Source organism: Carassius auratus, unplaced genomic scaffold, assembly GCF_003368295.1.
Source record: "Carassius auratus strain Wakin unplaced genomic scaffold, ASM336829v1 scaf_tig00215808, whole genome shotgun sequence".
NCBI classification, from domain to species: domain Eukaryota; kingdom Metazoa; phylum Chordata; class Actinopteri; order Cypriniformes; family Cyprinidae; genus Carassius; species Carassius auratus.
This window is the reverse complement of record NW_020528251.1, coordinates 433,897-450,250: the sequence shown is the minus strand read 5'-3', so window position 1 is coordinate 450,250 and position 16,354 is coordinate 433,897. Positions and strand designations below refer to the sequence as shown.

The following is a 16,354-nucleotide window of genomic DNA, read 5'->3' as shown; positions in this document are numbered from 1 at the left end:
CTTTTGATTTTACAGTTGATTAAGTTGGTATGATTTATTATAGAAATAACATGTTACATTTATTAATGCATTTAACGCACCAGTTAAGCGTATGATACATATCTTTAAATAATTTCATATTTCAAAAAACAGTAATTCCTATTGATTACCATAATGTATGCAATGCTCAATCAAAATATTTTTTCTTGCTAAAGTTTTTTTTTAAACATATTTTTGTCTTTTCAAGATGTTTTATCTATCTATCTATCTATCTATCTATCTATCTATCTATCTATCTATCTATATATATATATATATATATATATATATACAGTATAATAGTTTTATTTGAGTGTGTGTGTGTGTGTATAAATATGCCTTTTTATCAGAAGAATATTATGTTGGGATTTATGTATATTATGTTGGGATTCAAGCATACATTTTTTAATGTATATATTAACTGCTACTTTGTTCAGAAGTGTTTTTTGTCCTGTTTTATGCACCCAGCACTGAAAAAGGAGAGAAAAGAAGACAAAACCTTGAAATGCCTGGCAAGATTTTACATTACCATGTTGCACTCCAAGCTAAATACCTCATTAATTGTATCGATTGCTCTTGATAAGTGCTGCAGATTTATTTTTACCCAGCTGGGCCTTTACTGTCCAGGCTGCAGCGTGGGTGCATTATAGTTTACAGTTAATTGAATTCTATTTCTTGATAAGCTCCCTCGTTTCCCTTGAAAAAGATTGATGTCGCAGCTGTTGCCTGGTAATGCGAGTACATGGAGCGAAGGCCTCCGTTTAATTTATTCACTTACTGAGCGTATCAGTAGAAGCAGAGCACACCTGACTGGCAGCTCGTCTAATTCAGCTTCCTTTCATGGCTCGATGATGTTCGGTGAATTTCCAGCACATTAGAGGGACAAGACTTCAAATGAAATGTTGACAACAGAAAGTCACCACATGAGCTTTTGAAAGTCCTTCAGTCAGCTTTGCTCTGATTTATAGGCACTCTCTGTGTGGGGTTGAGATATGGGCTGTTTCTTCTTCTTCTTCTTCATTCAAAGCAAAGCAAGCACCACTCTCCCGCTCAAATAAAAGAGGATCTGGAACATTTTTGTCCTCCCAGTCTCACGTCTCTCAATGCCTAAACAGTTTTGCTTGTGTATTTGTTGATATATTGCCAATTACTGCTGTTTTGCTTTAAGTGGGCTTGTGTCCCACTCTTGTTGCTGTGGTTTCACTCTCATTCCTAATGCGTCTGTTCTCGAACTCCCTTGACTCTTTGAAAGAGCCTTGAAAATAGCATAGACATTGTCTCTCAACCCCTCCAGATCTAAATGTTGCTTCTTTATTATGTGATGTGCTTTCTCTGTGATTAAAAAGGCATGAAAGATAGCATTGTTTAAGAGTGAGAAATAAAAAATGAAGTATCTTAACAGCCACTCTTTGTTTTTCATGATTATGCTGATTTCTCTCAGCCCGCTGGCTAATTGGAAAATAAAATAACATGTGGCATCAAAACAGAGGACTTGCCGAGAGCTACTTGTTACTGAGTGATTTCTTTATCTCTGTCTCTCTGGATTTCTCCCATAGTGTTGCTGAGGGAGGAGGTGGCTCAGTTGCAGGAAGAGGTGCACCTCCTCAGGCAGATGAAGGACATGTTGAGTAAAGACCTGGAGGACTCGCACGGCGGCTGCTCGGCCGACACGCTCTCCGCCGCCGAGCTCAAGGTGCAGCTGGGGGAGAAGGAGCAGGAGCTGGAACGTGCCAAGGAGGCCTTACAAGGTCTGAACCCCAATCACAAAGCCAATATTACAGGATTACCAGAGAATCCCCCCTGTGTGCTGTGCAAGTGCTTCACCCTCCCTAGACACATCTATAATGCCTGAGTTTACCCAAAATCATTGTTTCAGTAATAGAGATGGGTCACAGTGGGCGTCCAACTATTTCCAACTAGTCGATAAGCAAGACTGACTAGTTTACCAAAAAAAAGATGTAAATTACTGATGTTGTTTGGCAAGAGGATGAAAGAGAGTTTAAAGATGAAAAAAGGCAGTCAAAAGAGAACTTTCAAGTATGTGTTAGATGTGTTTTTCAGTTGAGAGCGTAATAGATACCTAATCTACCTGTCACCAGGGAATTTAATGTGTGTGTGTGTGTGTGTGTGTGTGTGTGTGTGTGTGTGTGTGTGTGTGTGTGTGTGTGTGTGTGCTTGTAGCTTATCTTGTCTGCTGTCTGTGTATCTGTCGAGTAATGCTCTTTAAGTGTATTTAAGAGACTTGTATAAGCAGAGGACCCAAGCACTAGAAGACAGGAGTTGAGATTTGATACACAACGTCATTCGTTCAAAAGTGTGTCTTGTCAGTACGTTCCCGCAGTGTGAGCTGGAGGTGCTTCAGGATGAAGTGTGAAGGGAGGGTTTTTAGAAGTGCTGACGTATGAAAGTGCCAGAGCACATATTTAGTTTTAGGTTTAAAGTGATGATCAATGCACTGCTGTTAAAAAGTTTGGAGACAGCACTTTAAAAAAAAATAATAATAATTATACTTTTATTCTGCAAGGATGCATTGAGCTGATCATAAGAAGATATTTATATATAACGCTGTTATTCAGCATATTAGAATGATTTCTGAAGAACTGTTGAAAAAGGATAAGGAGTTATAAAATGAATACAGCTAGCTTAGCACAAATAATTTACTTAAGTTCATATTAAAATCTTTTAATCTCAGACTTCTGGTATTATGATTAAGCGCAGTTTAAAACATTGTTGAGATCTTCTGAATCATTTAAGGAAACGCACCTGAGATGACACCCTAGACGTCCTAGGAATCTAGATAACTTGCATTTTTCTCAAGGGAACAATCTGCCAAGAACGAGGACACACAAAGGTCTACTTTTGCTCTCAACTGAATTTCTGTCTGTGAAATGTGAAAACAGCAGCTGTCAATATCTACAGCAAACCAAAGTATCCAAATCACATTGAAATATTATCTAATGGTTTTTGAACACTTTTTAAAGAGATCTACTGTGTGTTGAACACCCTGTGCTACATATGAAATACTTTACACTAGGTCAACTGTGTTACTTGACACTTCGCCATTCAGTTTGTAATGTAACACCTGTAGTACTTAAACAGGAATTGAAGTAACCTGCCATTCCATTATATATATTCTACACACAACAGGCTGCATCAAGAACAGTTTTCAGCAAACTAAACCGGATTTGGTCTTTTTGGCCGTTTGGAAAAAGACAGATGGGTTCGAGAGGGAGAAGTGATGGGTGGTGGGGTGCATGGGTGCTCATGAATGTCGACAGCTCTCGAATGATAGTGGGAAAACGGGTTTGTCTGTGGAATGAGGTTTGAGGGGGAAAGAGACAGTTGTCTCAAGTAAAATAAATGATTTACTTTTTACAAGGTGAAGGAGAGCAGACCAGAGCACGCTTTAGGTTGTTATAAATCAAATGTTAATAAAAGATTGAATTGATCTGTTACCCCTCATGCTTCCTCTCAAATTAAAACCTTAAAATTTAATGCATTTGTGTTTACTGTTAATTGTTTTGTAACAGAGAACACAAAAGTCTCTTTTCCGCGTGGGATGTTTACAGTGGAGCGTGGTGCCCCCTTGAGGCTGTTTTGAGCAGTGCACTGCAACACAGTTCTTTATTTATACTGATAACAATAAAACAGACTTAAATCCAACAATAAAGAGTGCCTAACAAGACAGTAGATTTTAAGGCTATTTATTTTGTACATACACAGGGTATTCCTTCACTTTGTATATCCACAAGTCTTATCTAAAAGATAAGGTCAAGGCTCATTCAGACGCGTGTCATTTAAGGACACAAAGCCTGTATTTTTGTTGCAGCCACTCTGCAAAAATAATGAAATATGAATGTTATGATCTAGGACACACTCAGATAGTTATATACTTATTGTGTGTAGCTATGAAGGGTGATCGGAAGCGGTTGAAGGCAGAAAAGGCTGACCTGGTGAACCAGATGCAGCAGCTGTACACCACACTGGAGAGCCGAGAAGAGCAGCTCCGAGACTTCATCAGAAACTATGACCAGCACAGAAAGGTGACGTGCCACTATACGCTTCATGTGTGTCTTCTGACATAATCTTTAAAAAATTTATCAATCTAACATTATACCTATAGTGCTATAATAATTATTAAAAAAAATTTTTTTTTTCGCTCAGGCGAACTAGATAAAGAATAGAAAGATAAAGAAAGATTAATTCACCACTGACTAATATGATTTTTTAATTTTATTTTTAATTTATTTTTTTTGTCAGGAGGGTCACTCTTTAAAGTAATGATAAAAGTAAAGATTTGATCTTGATTGAGGAAGCCCAGGAAAGAAATTAAGGATTTTTCATCAAAATCTTTTTTTTTTTTTTTTTTGTGGTAACACCAAGACATAAAGTGGTATTATTATTATTTTTTTTTATTATTAATATTATAATTTTATGTAAATTATTAAATAAAATGATATATATTTGTATCTTTTTATTTGTCATATATACTATTTATCATATACCTTTGCTTGTATTATTTATTTTTGATGTTTTTATTACTTTTTTTTCCCGAAGATCCGTGAGGTGATTTTTCATCTTTTTTTTTTCTGTGTGTGTGTTTATTTTGGACAATAATACCAAATTGTGAAATTGTGCATATTATTTTATTATTATTATTATTTTATAAATTATGTAAATTCTAAGATCATATATATCAGGCTTCCTCAGATCTTGCCCTGGAAGGCTAATGCGCTGCAGAGTTTATTTCCAGCCCTGATCTAACTCCCCTACCTGTGAGTTTCTAAAGATCCTGAAGACACTGATTAGTATGCTCAGTATGCTGCGTTTGAGTACGGTTAGAGCTAAACTCTGCAGGACAGTCAATCTTGTGAGCCAGGTTTGAGGACCCCTGCTATATATATCATCATATTTTATGTGTTTTTTCATCTATTTTTCTTTTATTATTATGAAAAAATGTCTTCAAGTGGATCAGTGGCATACATGATTGCTCTTATACATTCTAAATATTATTATTATATAATTTACAATTCCAATTAAACACTTTTTAAACATTTATATGACTTTTTCTATAAGTAAGTGACCACATTTGCCACAATAAGCAATAAATTCAACAGTATACATTTGGTCGTATGTAAAAGATATAGGTAAACAACATTAGGGATCAATACAGTCAGTAATATGTTGACAGATCCACTTATTTACAGTTTCTTGAGCATGTATGAATGTTGTATAGCATGTAACCAACTGATGCTCACTGTGTTCTGTCCTACAGGAGAGCGAGGACGCGGTAAAGTCTCTGGCTAAAGAGAAGGACATGCTGGAGAGAGAGAAATGGGACCTGCGCCGGCAGACCAAAGAGGCCACAGAACAAGCCAGCGTCCTGCGCTCCCAGATAGACACGAAGGACAACAGAGTCAAAGAGCTGGAGGCAGAGCTCACCATGGTGAGAAAGCATCTCTATCTCTGGCAGACATACACTTCCACTTCCCACAAACACCTCTTATCTAGTCTTAACTCATTCTCTATTGATGGTTTGCATCTCGTATCATTTGAGGCTCTCAAATGACGTCTCAGTGGCTCAGACTGCAGATATATCAGATTCAAAATTCATCAGTTAAGATCCATAGATGGATCATGGATCCCATACTGCATTATGCAATTTAACATTTTCTGGATTGGCAGTATGATTTGTAAATAAGCATATGGACTCATGCAGTCACACAAAAGTCGCCATTGAAGAGGCAAATGGCAGTCAACAGTGCAGTAATAGCATCATTACTCACTTCTTTTGCATAATCTGTTGTGCCCGTGTGCCCCACCAGTACAAACACACACACACACACACACACACACACACACATCTCAAGCGTACTATTGATTTGACTCCCACTGAGAGTTTGAAATTCGTTGTTTTTCACCCCAAGCGATCTGAGGGGTTAGAGGTTTTATAAGCTTAAACGTCAAGACACTGAGATATGGTAAAACATTTTTTTTAAGTTAAAGCTGGACATGATCATAACGCTTTTCTTTTGTTGTAATATTAATTGTTATAATATAAAGAAATCATTATACATACATTTACAATTAGCAGACGCTTTTATCCAAAATGACAAGTGAGGACAATAGAAACAATCAACAAAAGTAGGTAGAATAGAAATAGAATAGAGTGCTAGTGTTAGAGGATAATGTTTTTTTATAAATAAAAGAAAACAAGAAGAATAGAATAGAGAGTGCGTGTGTTAGAGGGTCAAGGTTTTTAATAATAAAAAGAACAGTAAGTAGAATAGAAATAGAATAGAGTTCTAGTGTTAGAGTGCCAAGTTTTTTATAAATATAATAAATAAAACAAGTAGATAGAATATAAATATAATAGAGAGTGAAATATAATACAGTGCGTAGTGAATTATAATAGTGTTGTTTTTGCTGTATATAAAAAAATACAGTAAAAACACTAATATTGTGAAACATCAGTAAAAATTTGAACTACCTGTTCTCTATTTGAATACATTTTAAAAAGTAGTTTAATTCTATGATGGCAAAATGATGACAATTTTTTAGCAGTCGTTACTCTAGTCTTTAGTGTCACAAGACAATATGTAGAAAACAATAAATGATTTGTGGAAATTATGGATTGTCTTTCAGGATTCTTTGACAAATTTAAAACAGAAATCTATTTTAACATTATAAACTTTACTGTCATGTCCTCATTTGTTATTAAAAACATCTTTAATACATTAAAAAATCTGCATTTTACTTCAACTTGTAGCCTCAGAATTTTAGAGCCAACTTTATAAAGGTTCTTGTAATTTTAACTGAAATATGGAGCATTTGTGTGTGTGTGTTGTTTTTGTACCCCAGGCAAAGCAGTCTCTGGCCACCCTCACTAAAGATGTGCCAAAGCGTCATTCTGTGGCGATGCCATCGGAGCCGGTGGTGAACGGCAGTCAGGAGTGGGTGATGCATGCAGACCTTCCCCTCACTGCGGCAATCAGACAGAGTCAACAGACCCTGTACCATTCGCACCCCGCGGACAGGCAAGGTACAGGCCTGCACAACCACATGCTCAGCATGGGCGGCGCTAGGGAGGGGCTAGCAGGTGCTTCAGCACCCCCAAGAAAGACAAAAGCACCCCCATAGCACCCCCACAGATTTTTTTTCCTGGAACCAATTATATACATGCTGTAGCATATTGTATTTGATAAATAAGATGATGATAAAAAATACAAATAAAAACATTTGACTCCTTATGCATGCATAACTCATGCAATGCAGTAACGACATGATTTGCAGCTGTCGCATTTTTATAATGTCAATATAGCATTTTATTTTAAAAATGGAGCATTTCCATGTGCTAAGAATGCTTAACCCCGAATAAAGATTTTATATTATATTTATATCATATTAAATGTGTTAATATATATTAAATGTGTTAATATAATAATATATTAACCATCCTTTAATATATATGCAGGCGTATTAAACTATAGCCTACTCCGCGCTCCAGCTCGCGCATAAAACAATCAAAGCATCTGCAAAATGATTATGAATGTGTCAGGGGAAAAGAAGACATTTTAAATATTTATTAATAATCCAGTGCTTTCTGAGTCAGTGTAGGGTGCAAAGATGAAGTTGCTGAATGCCGACACTGACTCGCCATCTCCAAATAGATGTGCCTTCAGTCTAATAGAAATAAATTAACCTTTTCATACGGACAAAAAAATTAAAGAATATTACAAAACCGAGTTGGCGACTTTTATTTATATTTATTTGATTATTGATATAAACAGTAATAATAACTTGTTTTGGTTATATTTAATTCCAGGACTCCAGACTGTGACCGTATTTTTTCTGCCTATGTGACAAAATTTTGTGAGCAATTGCACATGCGGCCAACGCGTTGTTCAACCTAGACTGTATGAAAGCATGTGTTCAACTCATAAGCGCTGCCATTTCTGATGCCTATGTGAATCATCAAATGGCAGCTCATTTGAACCTTGCAGAATTTTGAGTGTAGTGCCTAGTTTATACTCGCAGCGAGGCTGCATGCAGCAAAAAATGACACGGAAACGATGAATGTTTTTTACGCTAAAGTAAAGTAAAAGACCGCTGCTTAATAAACCAGAGAAGGTGAAGATGTTGGTAATCTTGTGCAGGGGAAAGAACATGCAAGCTGTCACCGGCAGCGAGTTTAGTTGTACTTTTCTTTTTGTTTTCATTTTAAAAATTGATCTTTGCTGTTAACTTCATATTATGCTGTGGCTCTCTTTTATTTTTTATTTTATTTGATTCCTCAGTGTTTGCTAAAAGTTCTGTAATTTATTAGTGATTATATAATACAGCATGTGGTGTAGGCCTATGCCATGCCTCATCTTATTCATTTTTGTTAATAAACGTTTTGTAATTGTCATTGTATCTTGTTTTAATGTTGTTGTGCTTTTTAATTAAAAAATAACACTGAATACATCTTTTGTTTTAGTCTTAAAAAGTGAAAGGTGTCTAGATATAAGCAATACAGACAACTCTCTTTTATTGTAAAACGTGACAAGATCGTGAAATTGAAAGTGAAAGCAAAATCTTATAACAGCAAAAGATGGACTCCTGTTCACAAAATTCAAATCACAAATAATACTACTGATGAAAAAGAATGGATTGAATGTTAACCACTTTCGTTTCCATATAGACCTAACTATAAACTATGATTAAAGTTCATCAGCATGCATTGATCAATCCCAAAACGTGTGCTCCTGAGAACAACTGAGAAAGTGGGAAGTATGAGTCTGGAGCACCCCATCAGTGATCTAGCACCCCCCCAGCACCTGTGTTACAAATTCCCTGGCGCCGCCCCTGATGCTCAGATACACCAAATGTGTTTTAGCCCACTCACACACCAGTCTCATGCCACCACAGCTGCTTTGAGGATCAGCCCCTGTCACTCGCGCCAGCCCTCTGTCATCTCCGATGCCTCAGCTGCCGACGGCGACCGCTCTTCCACCCCAAGCGACATCAACTCGCCCCGCCACAGGACTCACTCCCTCTGCAATGTAAGAGCTGCCTGGCACCCCCGACCAAGTAATCAGCCTTCCCAACTTGTTTTTATCTCCACCTTCACTCTTCTCAAATATTCAGTCCCTGCGCTGCTCATTAGCATGGCTTCAGGGGCCCGTTTTGTCTTGATGGTAGTTAATGCAGATAAATCAAAAGATACAATTTGTACCTGGGAGAATTAGCTGTGCTTCACAAGACTGAACCGAATATGTTTTACACATTTAGCTTGTAGAAGCCAATGTGACTTAAAGGGTTAGTTCACCCAAAAAATGAAAATTAGCCCATAAATTACTCACCCTCAAGTCATCCTAGGTATATGAATGACTTTCTTCTTTTAGATGCATCCAATCAGAGTTATATTAAAAGTGGTCTTTGATCTTTCAAGCTGTTTAATACTGTGAGCGCAAGCTAGATTAAAGTGATTATTACATTTTAAATATGGCTATTTTTCTAACAAAAATGCATGTCACGATCATTAGATTGAGTGCCCATGAACTTCAGTAGAGGATAGAATCAGGACAATTCCACATCTACCACCAGATGTCACTCGGACTCTAGCACCTCTCACCTGTTGCACCACACCCTAACTACATTTCCCATGAGTCACTGCATCACAATCACCCTGCCACACCTGCACATCATTCCTCAGCCAATCTCCTGCACCTCATTTACACACACATATAAGCAGCACACTCACTCTCACTCTCTGCGAAGTCTTGTTTAGCCAGTCTGACATTTCCGAGCGTTTTCCTTGTGTTTGTTCTCTCTGTACCTGACCTTTGGATTGTTTATACCGTCTCTGCTGCCTGCCCCCGACATCTGCTTGTTTCTGTTATCGATTCTGGTTATCCCTATATACCTGACGCCTGCACATGGATCCGACTCTCTGACTCCTCATTAAAATGCATCAATTTGCTTCAGGAGGACCCACGGAGCCATGTGAGACACTATTTTTTTTTTTAAGGATGGGCGCTTTTTATTTAACTTATTTTGGACTGAAGCACTTCAACACCCGCTGAGTGCCATGAAACAGCTTGAAAGATCAAAGACCATTTTTAATATAATTCTGACTGGATTCATTTGAAAAAAGAAAGTCATATACACTTACAGTAGGATGACTTGAGGGTGAGCAATTTTTAGGTGAACTAACCCTTTAAAGGTGCTGTAGGGAACTTTTGTAAAAAAAATATTTTTTACATATTTATTAAACCTGTCATTATGTCCTGACATTAGAATATGAGACAGATAATCTGTGAAAAAAATCAAGCTCCTCTGGCTCCTCCCAGTGGTCCTATTGCCATTTGCAGAAATCCATCGCTCCCGGTAAAAAATAACCAATCAGAGCTGCAGTCCGTAATTTTGTTTGTGTTCAAAATGTAGAAAAATTTATATAATAAGCGAGTACACCATGAATCCATTTTCCAAACCGTGTTTTTGGCTTGTCCTGAATCACTAGGGTGCACCTATAATAAGTGTTTATATTCGGACTAGTTTAGATTGCTTCGGGGGTACCGCAGCGGAGTAACCCAGTACCTTTGTGATTCTTCATAGACATAAACCGAGAGAAGTAGTTCCGGCTACAATGTTCTTCAGCAAGACGCAAGCAGTTCTGTTTATTAACCGCTAGAGCGTCAAAAGTTACCTACCGCAGCTTTAAGCATAATTCGTAAACTATTGTGATATTTATACAAATTTAAAATACAATTTTTGCTATTTTATACAATTAAATGTTTAGCAATTTGAGGAAAAAATAGCTTTTATTTTTGTTTATTTATATATTATATTTTCAATTTTCATTGAGCTTTTTGTGATTTCTATTCTTTTTTTATATGTATTTTCTATTTAGGTTTAATAATCAGTTAGTAGCCAGAACAACAATTCTGATTGTTTTAAGTTTACATTTTTAATCCAATAATTATATCTTTTTACATTTTTAAAAGCTTTCAAAAAAATGTTTATATCAAAATGTTTTATTACTTAATCTTACATCATGAGGCACAAGGGGCTTTGCTATGTTGTAAATATAGTCATGGCTAAAGCACAACTTAAAAATGGATTGGTAGGGTTTAGTGATCAAACATCATCAAGGACACACTATCCATGTTATGATAGTAAATATGGGATTTTCATATTTGTTAGAAGAGAAAAACATGCCTATACTGGATTGGAGGTCTTAACTGGTTTTCCAGATTGGTTGTTGTGGTCTAATTACTGGTTTTAGAGGGATATTAGGAACTTTTTTGACCCTTTCATGTGAATGAACACTGCAGTGAACACACACCCAGAGCAGTTTATGCACCAGGGAGCAGTTGGGGGTTCGATGCCTTGCTCAAGAGCACCTCATTAGTTGTATTGAGGGTGGAGAGAGCGCTGTACATTCACTCCCCCCACCAACAATTCCTGCCGGCCAGAAACTCAAACTCGCAACCTTTTGATTATGAGTCCGACTCACTAACCATTAGGCCACGACATTTCAGCAGCTCTGGCAGGAAGACCAGCTTAAACCAGCCAGGACCAGCAAACTAACTGATTGCATCAGCTAGTCTCTTCTTGTTAGCCCCCCTGAGCAGCTTTTATTTTAATCTTAAATATATAATTTTTGGATCAAATCATAAAAAATAACAAAAATGGCTCATACTAACAAAAAATTTGATTTGGAAAACTAGCACGTATTATGATGTTAAATGTTTGTGAGTATACAATCTCACAATCCAGGATGAGAGAATGCAAATAAACCCAATTTGGAGCATGTGGACCCCTGAAGCAGTGCTGATGAGAGAGGGCAGACATTCCTGAGATTCCTGATGAAACCACATGACTGACCTGCCCCCATGTGTCCACCATTACTTTTCTATTCTTTCTTCTCCTTCCCCTCTCGCTGTCTCTTTTTCTGCCTTTTCTTGTTCTTGCTTCAGTCCATGGAGGACCTCGAGGACCAGAAGCGTAAGAAGAAGAAGGAGAAGATGAGTCTCGGCTCACTTTCTCGAGTGTTTGCCCGGGGAAAATCTCAACGCAAGTCCTTGGATCCGGGCCTGTTTGATGGTACTTCCACACCTGATTACTATATAGAGGAGGATGCTGACTGGTGATAGTGCTATTGTGTGAGCATGAGTGTGTGTAGAATGTACGCCTGGATTTTGTATGAGTGCAAATGCTTTGTGTGTGCCTTCAAATGTTTTCCTCCGTGAAAAATACAGGAAAGAGGAAGAACTGCTGCCTCCTCAAAATGTATATAACGATACTTAAAAAACATCTATGTAAATGAAATATATATTTATATATGTATGCATATGTACATATGTTTACATTCATAAATATATACATGGGATCATTTGCGTGTGAATATGTTTATGCTGTTATTATGCTTTATTTGTGGTAATATGTCTCTTTTTTTTATAAACTGGAAACTTGAATTACTGCTGAGCATTTGTAAATAGCAACTCGTGTGCACCTTGTGTTTGCTGATGTCTTCATGTGGAATGCTTCTTTTTCATGACTGCTTTTACCATGAACCCAGCGCTCCAGGCTGTCTAGCATGAGGTCCATCTGAAAGATTTAAAGGTGCACTCAGTCATTTTTTTCCCTCATTAAAACATTTTAAATACAGAGATGAGAGAAAAATATTAACATGTTATGATCACATGAGATGCGAGCCTAATAAAAGCTGTTTAATTGTGCATGGAGCAGGTCCTCGCACGGGGTAATATATTTAGGTAATATCAAACGCTTCAGTCTTTTTGGGCTGAAAATGACATTTCTACATGGCATCTGTTAACTTTGTGTGATGCATTCACAAAAAATTACTGAGTGCGCTTTTAATGTTTACATTTACAATCTTCCAGGTACATCCAGATAAGATGGTTTTCTAAATGTTTGCCTTAGCTGTTCACCTCAGTAAACTAATCGCTGAGGACCATCTGCATAAAGGTGAGGTCACATTAGCAAAAATCTGGTGAGATTTCACAGGCAAAAAGAGTTCCAAAGGCCATCCTCAATAGTGTAGCGATTCGAGAAGCACTGCTCACATGCAAGTCACTTTCAAACCAAGCAGCTTTCATTTGGTCAACGCGCTCAAGTGAAACTCCTGATCACACCAGTTCCTATTGAAATGACTGGATCTCACCTGTGAAATCGTGTCAAGCAGTGTTCAATGTGATCGCACCTTAACAGGTGAATTTTGTGTGTTTACCTCAGAGTTACACTCAGACAGCTGCCAAACCAGGATGATGATCATTTGAAAGTGGATATTTTATTATGTGTCATGTTTTCTCACAAGGCTGCACCAAGGATCTTTTTGATCTTGACAAATGTGAAATGAAACCCTCCCAGAATCTAAACTTTATCGTCTGGAAAGACCGCATAAATTATATTTTAGGCAGTTTAGTTCAATTATGATGACCGATTACAAAAGGATGGAGTAATTCAGTTAGAATTGGACTGCAGTTACGGTATGTCTCAAACAGGCCTTGTCCGAATCATTTTTGCCCCTTTTTGTTAAAAGACATGTAGCATTATTTATTAGACTGTTTCCATTTTAAAAACCACATATTTTATAACCTGAGGAATTAGGCTAGATTTTGAAGTGATATTGGGGACGTTTGTTTCCACATAGATTATTTACACATAAATCTGGGCTATAGTTAAAATAATGTGCTGACCTTACATCAGTAAAGTGCCAAAGGGTTATAGTGCAGCTTGTAGTACAAAAGAAAAAAACATAGGAGTATATATATACCTTTTTTTTTTTTTGCTCTCGTGTGTTCAAATAGAATGTCTGTAAGAACTCATAACACCCTGCTTCCATAACATTCTTTTCCATTAATGTTAAACCCAATGATGTCATGACTATTGTCTTGCTGACATATCACATATTTCTTTCTGTTTCAAGCTGTCCTTTGCATCTCGGTTGCACTGATTTTTATTTATTTATTTTTTTCTTTATTTTATTTTGATCTTTTAAATTAAAATGAACCTCATTCCTCATGTCATTATAATGAGTTCATGTTGTGTTGTTTGTAAAGTAGATTCTGTCAGATTAAATCTATTAAAGGCCTTTATTTAAAGATTAGACATTTCAATGAAACCAGACTATCTTTGACAGACTTGATTGAGGAGGTTTTAACATTCTGGAGATTTAAAGAGAAACAAAAAACTATTAAAATAAACCTTATTTTAAAATAAAAACACATAACCCAACATTCATGTGCCTTTTTTTCTTGACCCTGTGTGTGTGTTTGTATGCGAGTTGTTTCCTCTTAACCCTCTTGTTCATGGGTTGCCGTGGTTTGGGGTAACCCCGCTCTACTCTTCATTTGTAATTACCCGCCATCTGTGTTAACACATGTCCTAACATTGTCTTACCTCAGTGGATGAGAATGCCCCAAACTCACTACATTCATAACTCATATGAATATGTCAACTGGAACAAGTCTATCATGTACACCGTTATCCAAAACATGAGCACGGTCATGTGCACCTCTACCCAAAACATCATCTCATGACCAACTGATTTTTATTTCATTTAGTTTAAGGGTTTACTTAAAAATATTACACATTTATTGAGGATATATATTTATATATCATAAAAGGTACATTAGATAGGTTTCCTTGATGAGAGTTTTCTATTTACAGCCTCGTGAAGGATGCTGGAGAGCTTTGCTACAGTAAATTCAGAGAGACTGGGTTTTTCCTTCTCATTACTTGAAAAGGAAACAGATTGCAGTCTCCATTAAAATCCATTTTTCTATAAGCCAGCAGATGCTCTCGGATGTCTCGACCAAGGTCAAGGCTCTGTCTTTGCTTAGAAAAGTACCAGTTTCCTCTTAAGGTTTGGAATAGGTGTCCTCTGCCCCGATGCTCATCAGATAATGGGTTTTATCGAGGTAATTTTTTCAGCTAATTAAAATCTGATGAAGCCTTAAGAGAAGGATGATTCAGTCTGAACCCTCAGGGTGACTCCAATCTTGTTTTATACCTGCTAGGACACACTTTTAGCGTTAGGGGGCTTTATCAGACACCAAATAATCGAAATAATTAGCTGTACATCTAATCCAAACAGATTCAACTGAATATCAAGCAGCACTGCAGCAGAGTTTATTGCCTCCTGTTGGTATACATATGAAACTACAGTTGTGGATTATACAGCATTCATCAAATCTGGTCATTTTGGTGTGGTGGTTTAACAGAATGTGTAAAACATAATAAATTACAATATACTATAAATAACTTTTATAATAAAAAAAAATCTGTATGAATTTAATCTTAAATAGTCTGTTTTAAAAATTGCTGTGGAATGAATTTCCATTCAGAAGTTTCACAAATGACAAAAAAATTACATTTTGAAATAGTATTTTCTTATAAAATGTACTTCAGTCATTTAAGTAACAATTAAAAAAAAACACAGTTTTTACAGTGTAGTCAATGCAATATGTAACACAAAAGGGACTGTGACAGCAATGCATTTTTTGTGTTATAGTAAACAATGGAGAAATATGTTCTAGTTAGTAGATTAGCATAAAAACCAGGTAAATTACATTTTAGCATCACTCAAGAAGGGGAAAGGGGTTAAGCGGTTTAGCAGTAAATGTGGAAGTGGTTATGCTTCAGAGGGTGTCTGGGTTGTGTAAGGATAGACCACAGGCCTTATTATGTCCGTTGGTTCAATGAGTCATTTAAGAAGCATTTTAAGAGCAGAAAATACTGAAATGAAACAGGAGGATATGGAGGTGGGTGCTTTTCCATGACAGCAATAAAACGCTTTCATGTGCAGAATGGATAAGGCATTTTTGTTTTGCTCTCAACCCCTCTGAACCCCTTAAACTTGCCCCCCTCCTATTCCTGCCCCTCCTGACCAATCCAGACTCAGACAGCCTCTCCAGCCAGAACCATCCCAGCCTATCAGACGGCGAGGAGCAGCTGGAGCGGCTGCAGCAGGCGGAGCTTACACGCAGCAAGCCCATGTCTCTGTGGAGGGCGGTCACTGTGCAGGCCTGGCTGGAGGTTGTCATGGCAATGCCAATGTACATGCGTGCTTGCTCAGAAAATGTCAAGAGTGGGAAGGTAAATTTTTTATTATTATTATTTTTATTATTTTGCCTATTCCTACTATTCTTATAATTCAGATTCCTATTCTGGACATTTATGCAAATCAGTGCTAATTTAATTAGATGATGCCTCATTTGCATATTTAAGCAACACTTCAGAAAATATTGATTAGTGATTAGTCCACCGGGAAAGTATGGTGATTTCTTTCAGTAAAAAAAAAAAAAGACCCTATTCACTAGTAGTG

At 37.0% G+C, this 16,354-nt stretch overlaps 1 protein-coding gene across 7 annotated transcripts in view; it reads left to right on the top strand.

The window, feature by feature from the left end:
* Window positions 1–16,354, top strand: part of LOC113095937 (kazrin) — a 130,148-nt gene that overhangs the window by 109,424 nt on the left and 4,370 nt on the right. For 4 of the 7 annotated variants that reach the window (XM_026261284.1, XM_026261285.1, XM_026261286.1 and 1 more), the window contains 7 exons: window positions 1,575–1,766; window positions 3,925–4,061; window positions 5,294–5,464; window positions 6,880–7,060; window positions 8,929–9,062; window positions 11,982–12,108; window positions 15,926–16,125. In XM_026261284.1, the coding sequence (XP_026117069.1) occupies window positions 1,575–1,766; window positions 3,925–4,061; window positions 5,294–5,464; window positions 6,880–7,060; window positions 8,929–9,062; window positions 11,982–12,108; window positions 15,926–16,125 (1,142 nt within the window). Of the gene's footprint in view, window positions 1–1,574; window positions 1,767–3,924; window positions 4,062–5,293; window positions 5,465–6,879; window positions 7,061–8,928; window positions 9,091–11,981; window positions 14,263–15,925; window positions 16,126–16,354 lie in introns of those variants that run through there. The other 3 variants (XR_003288426.1, XM_026261288.1, XM_026261289.1) reach the window with 3 other exon arrangements.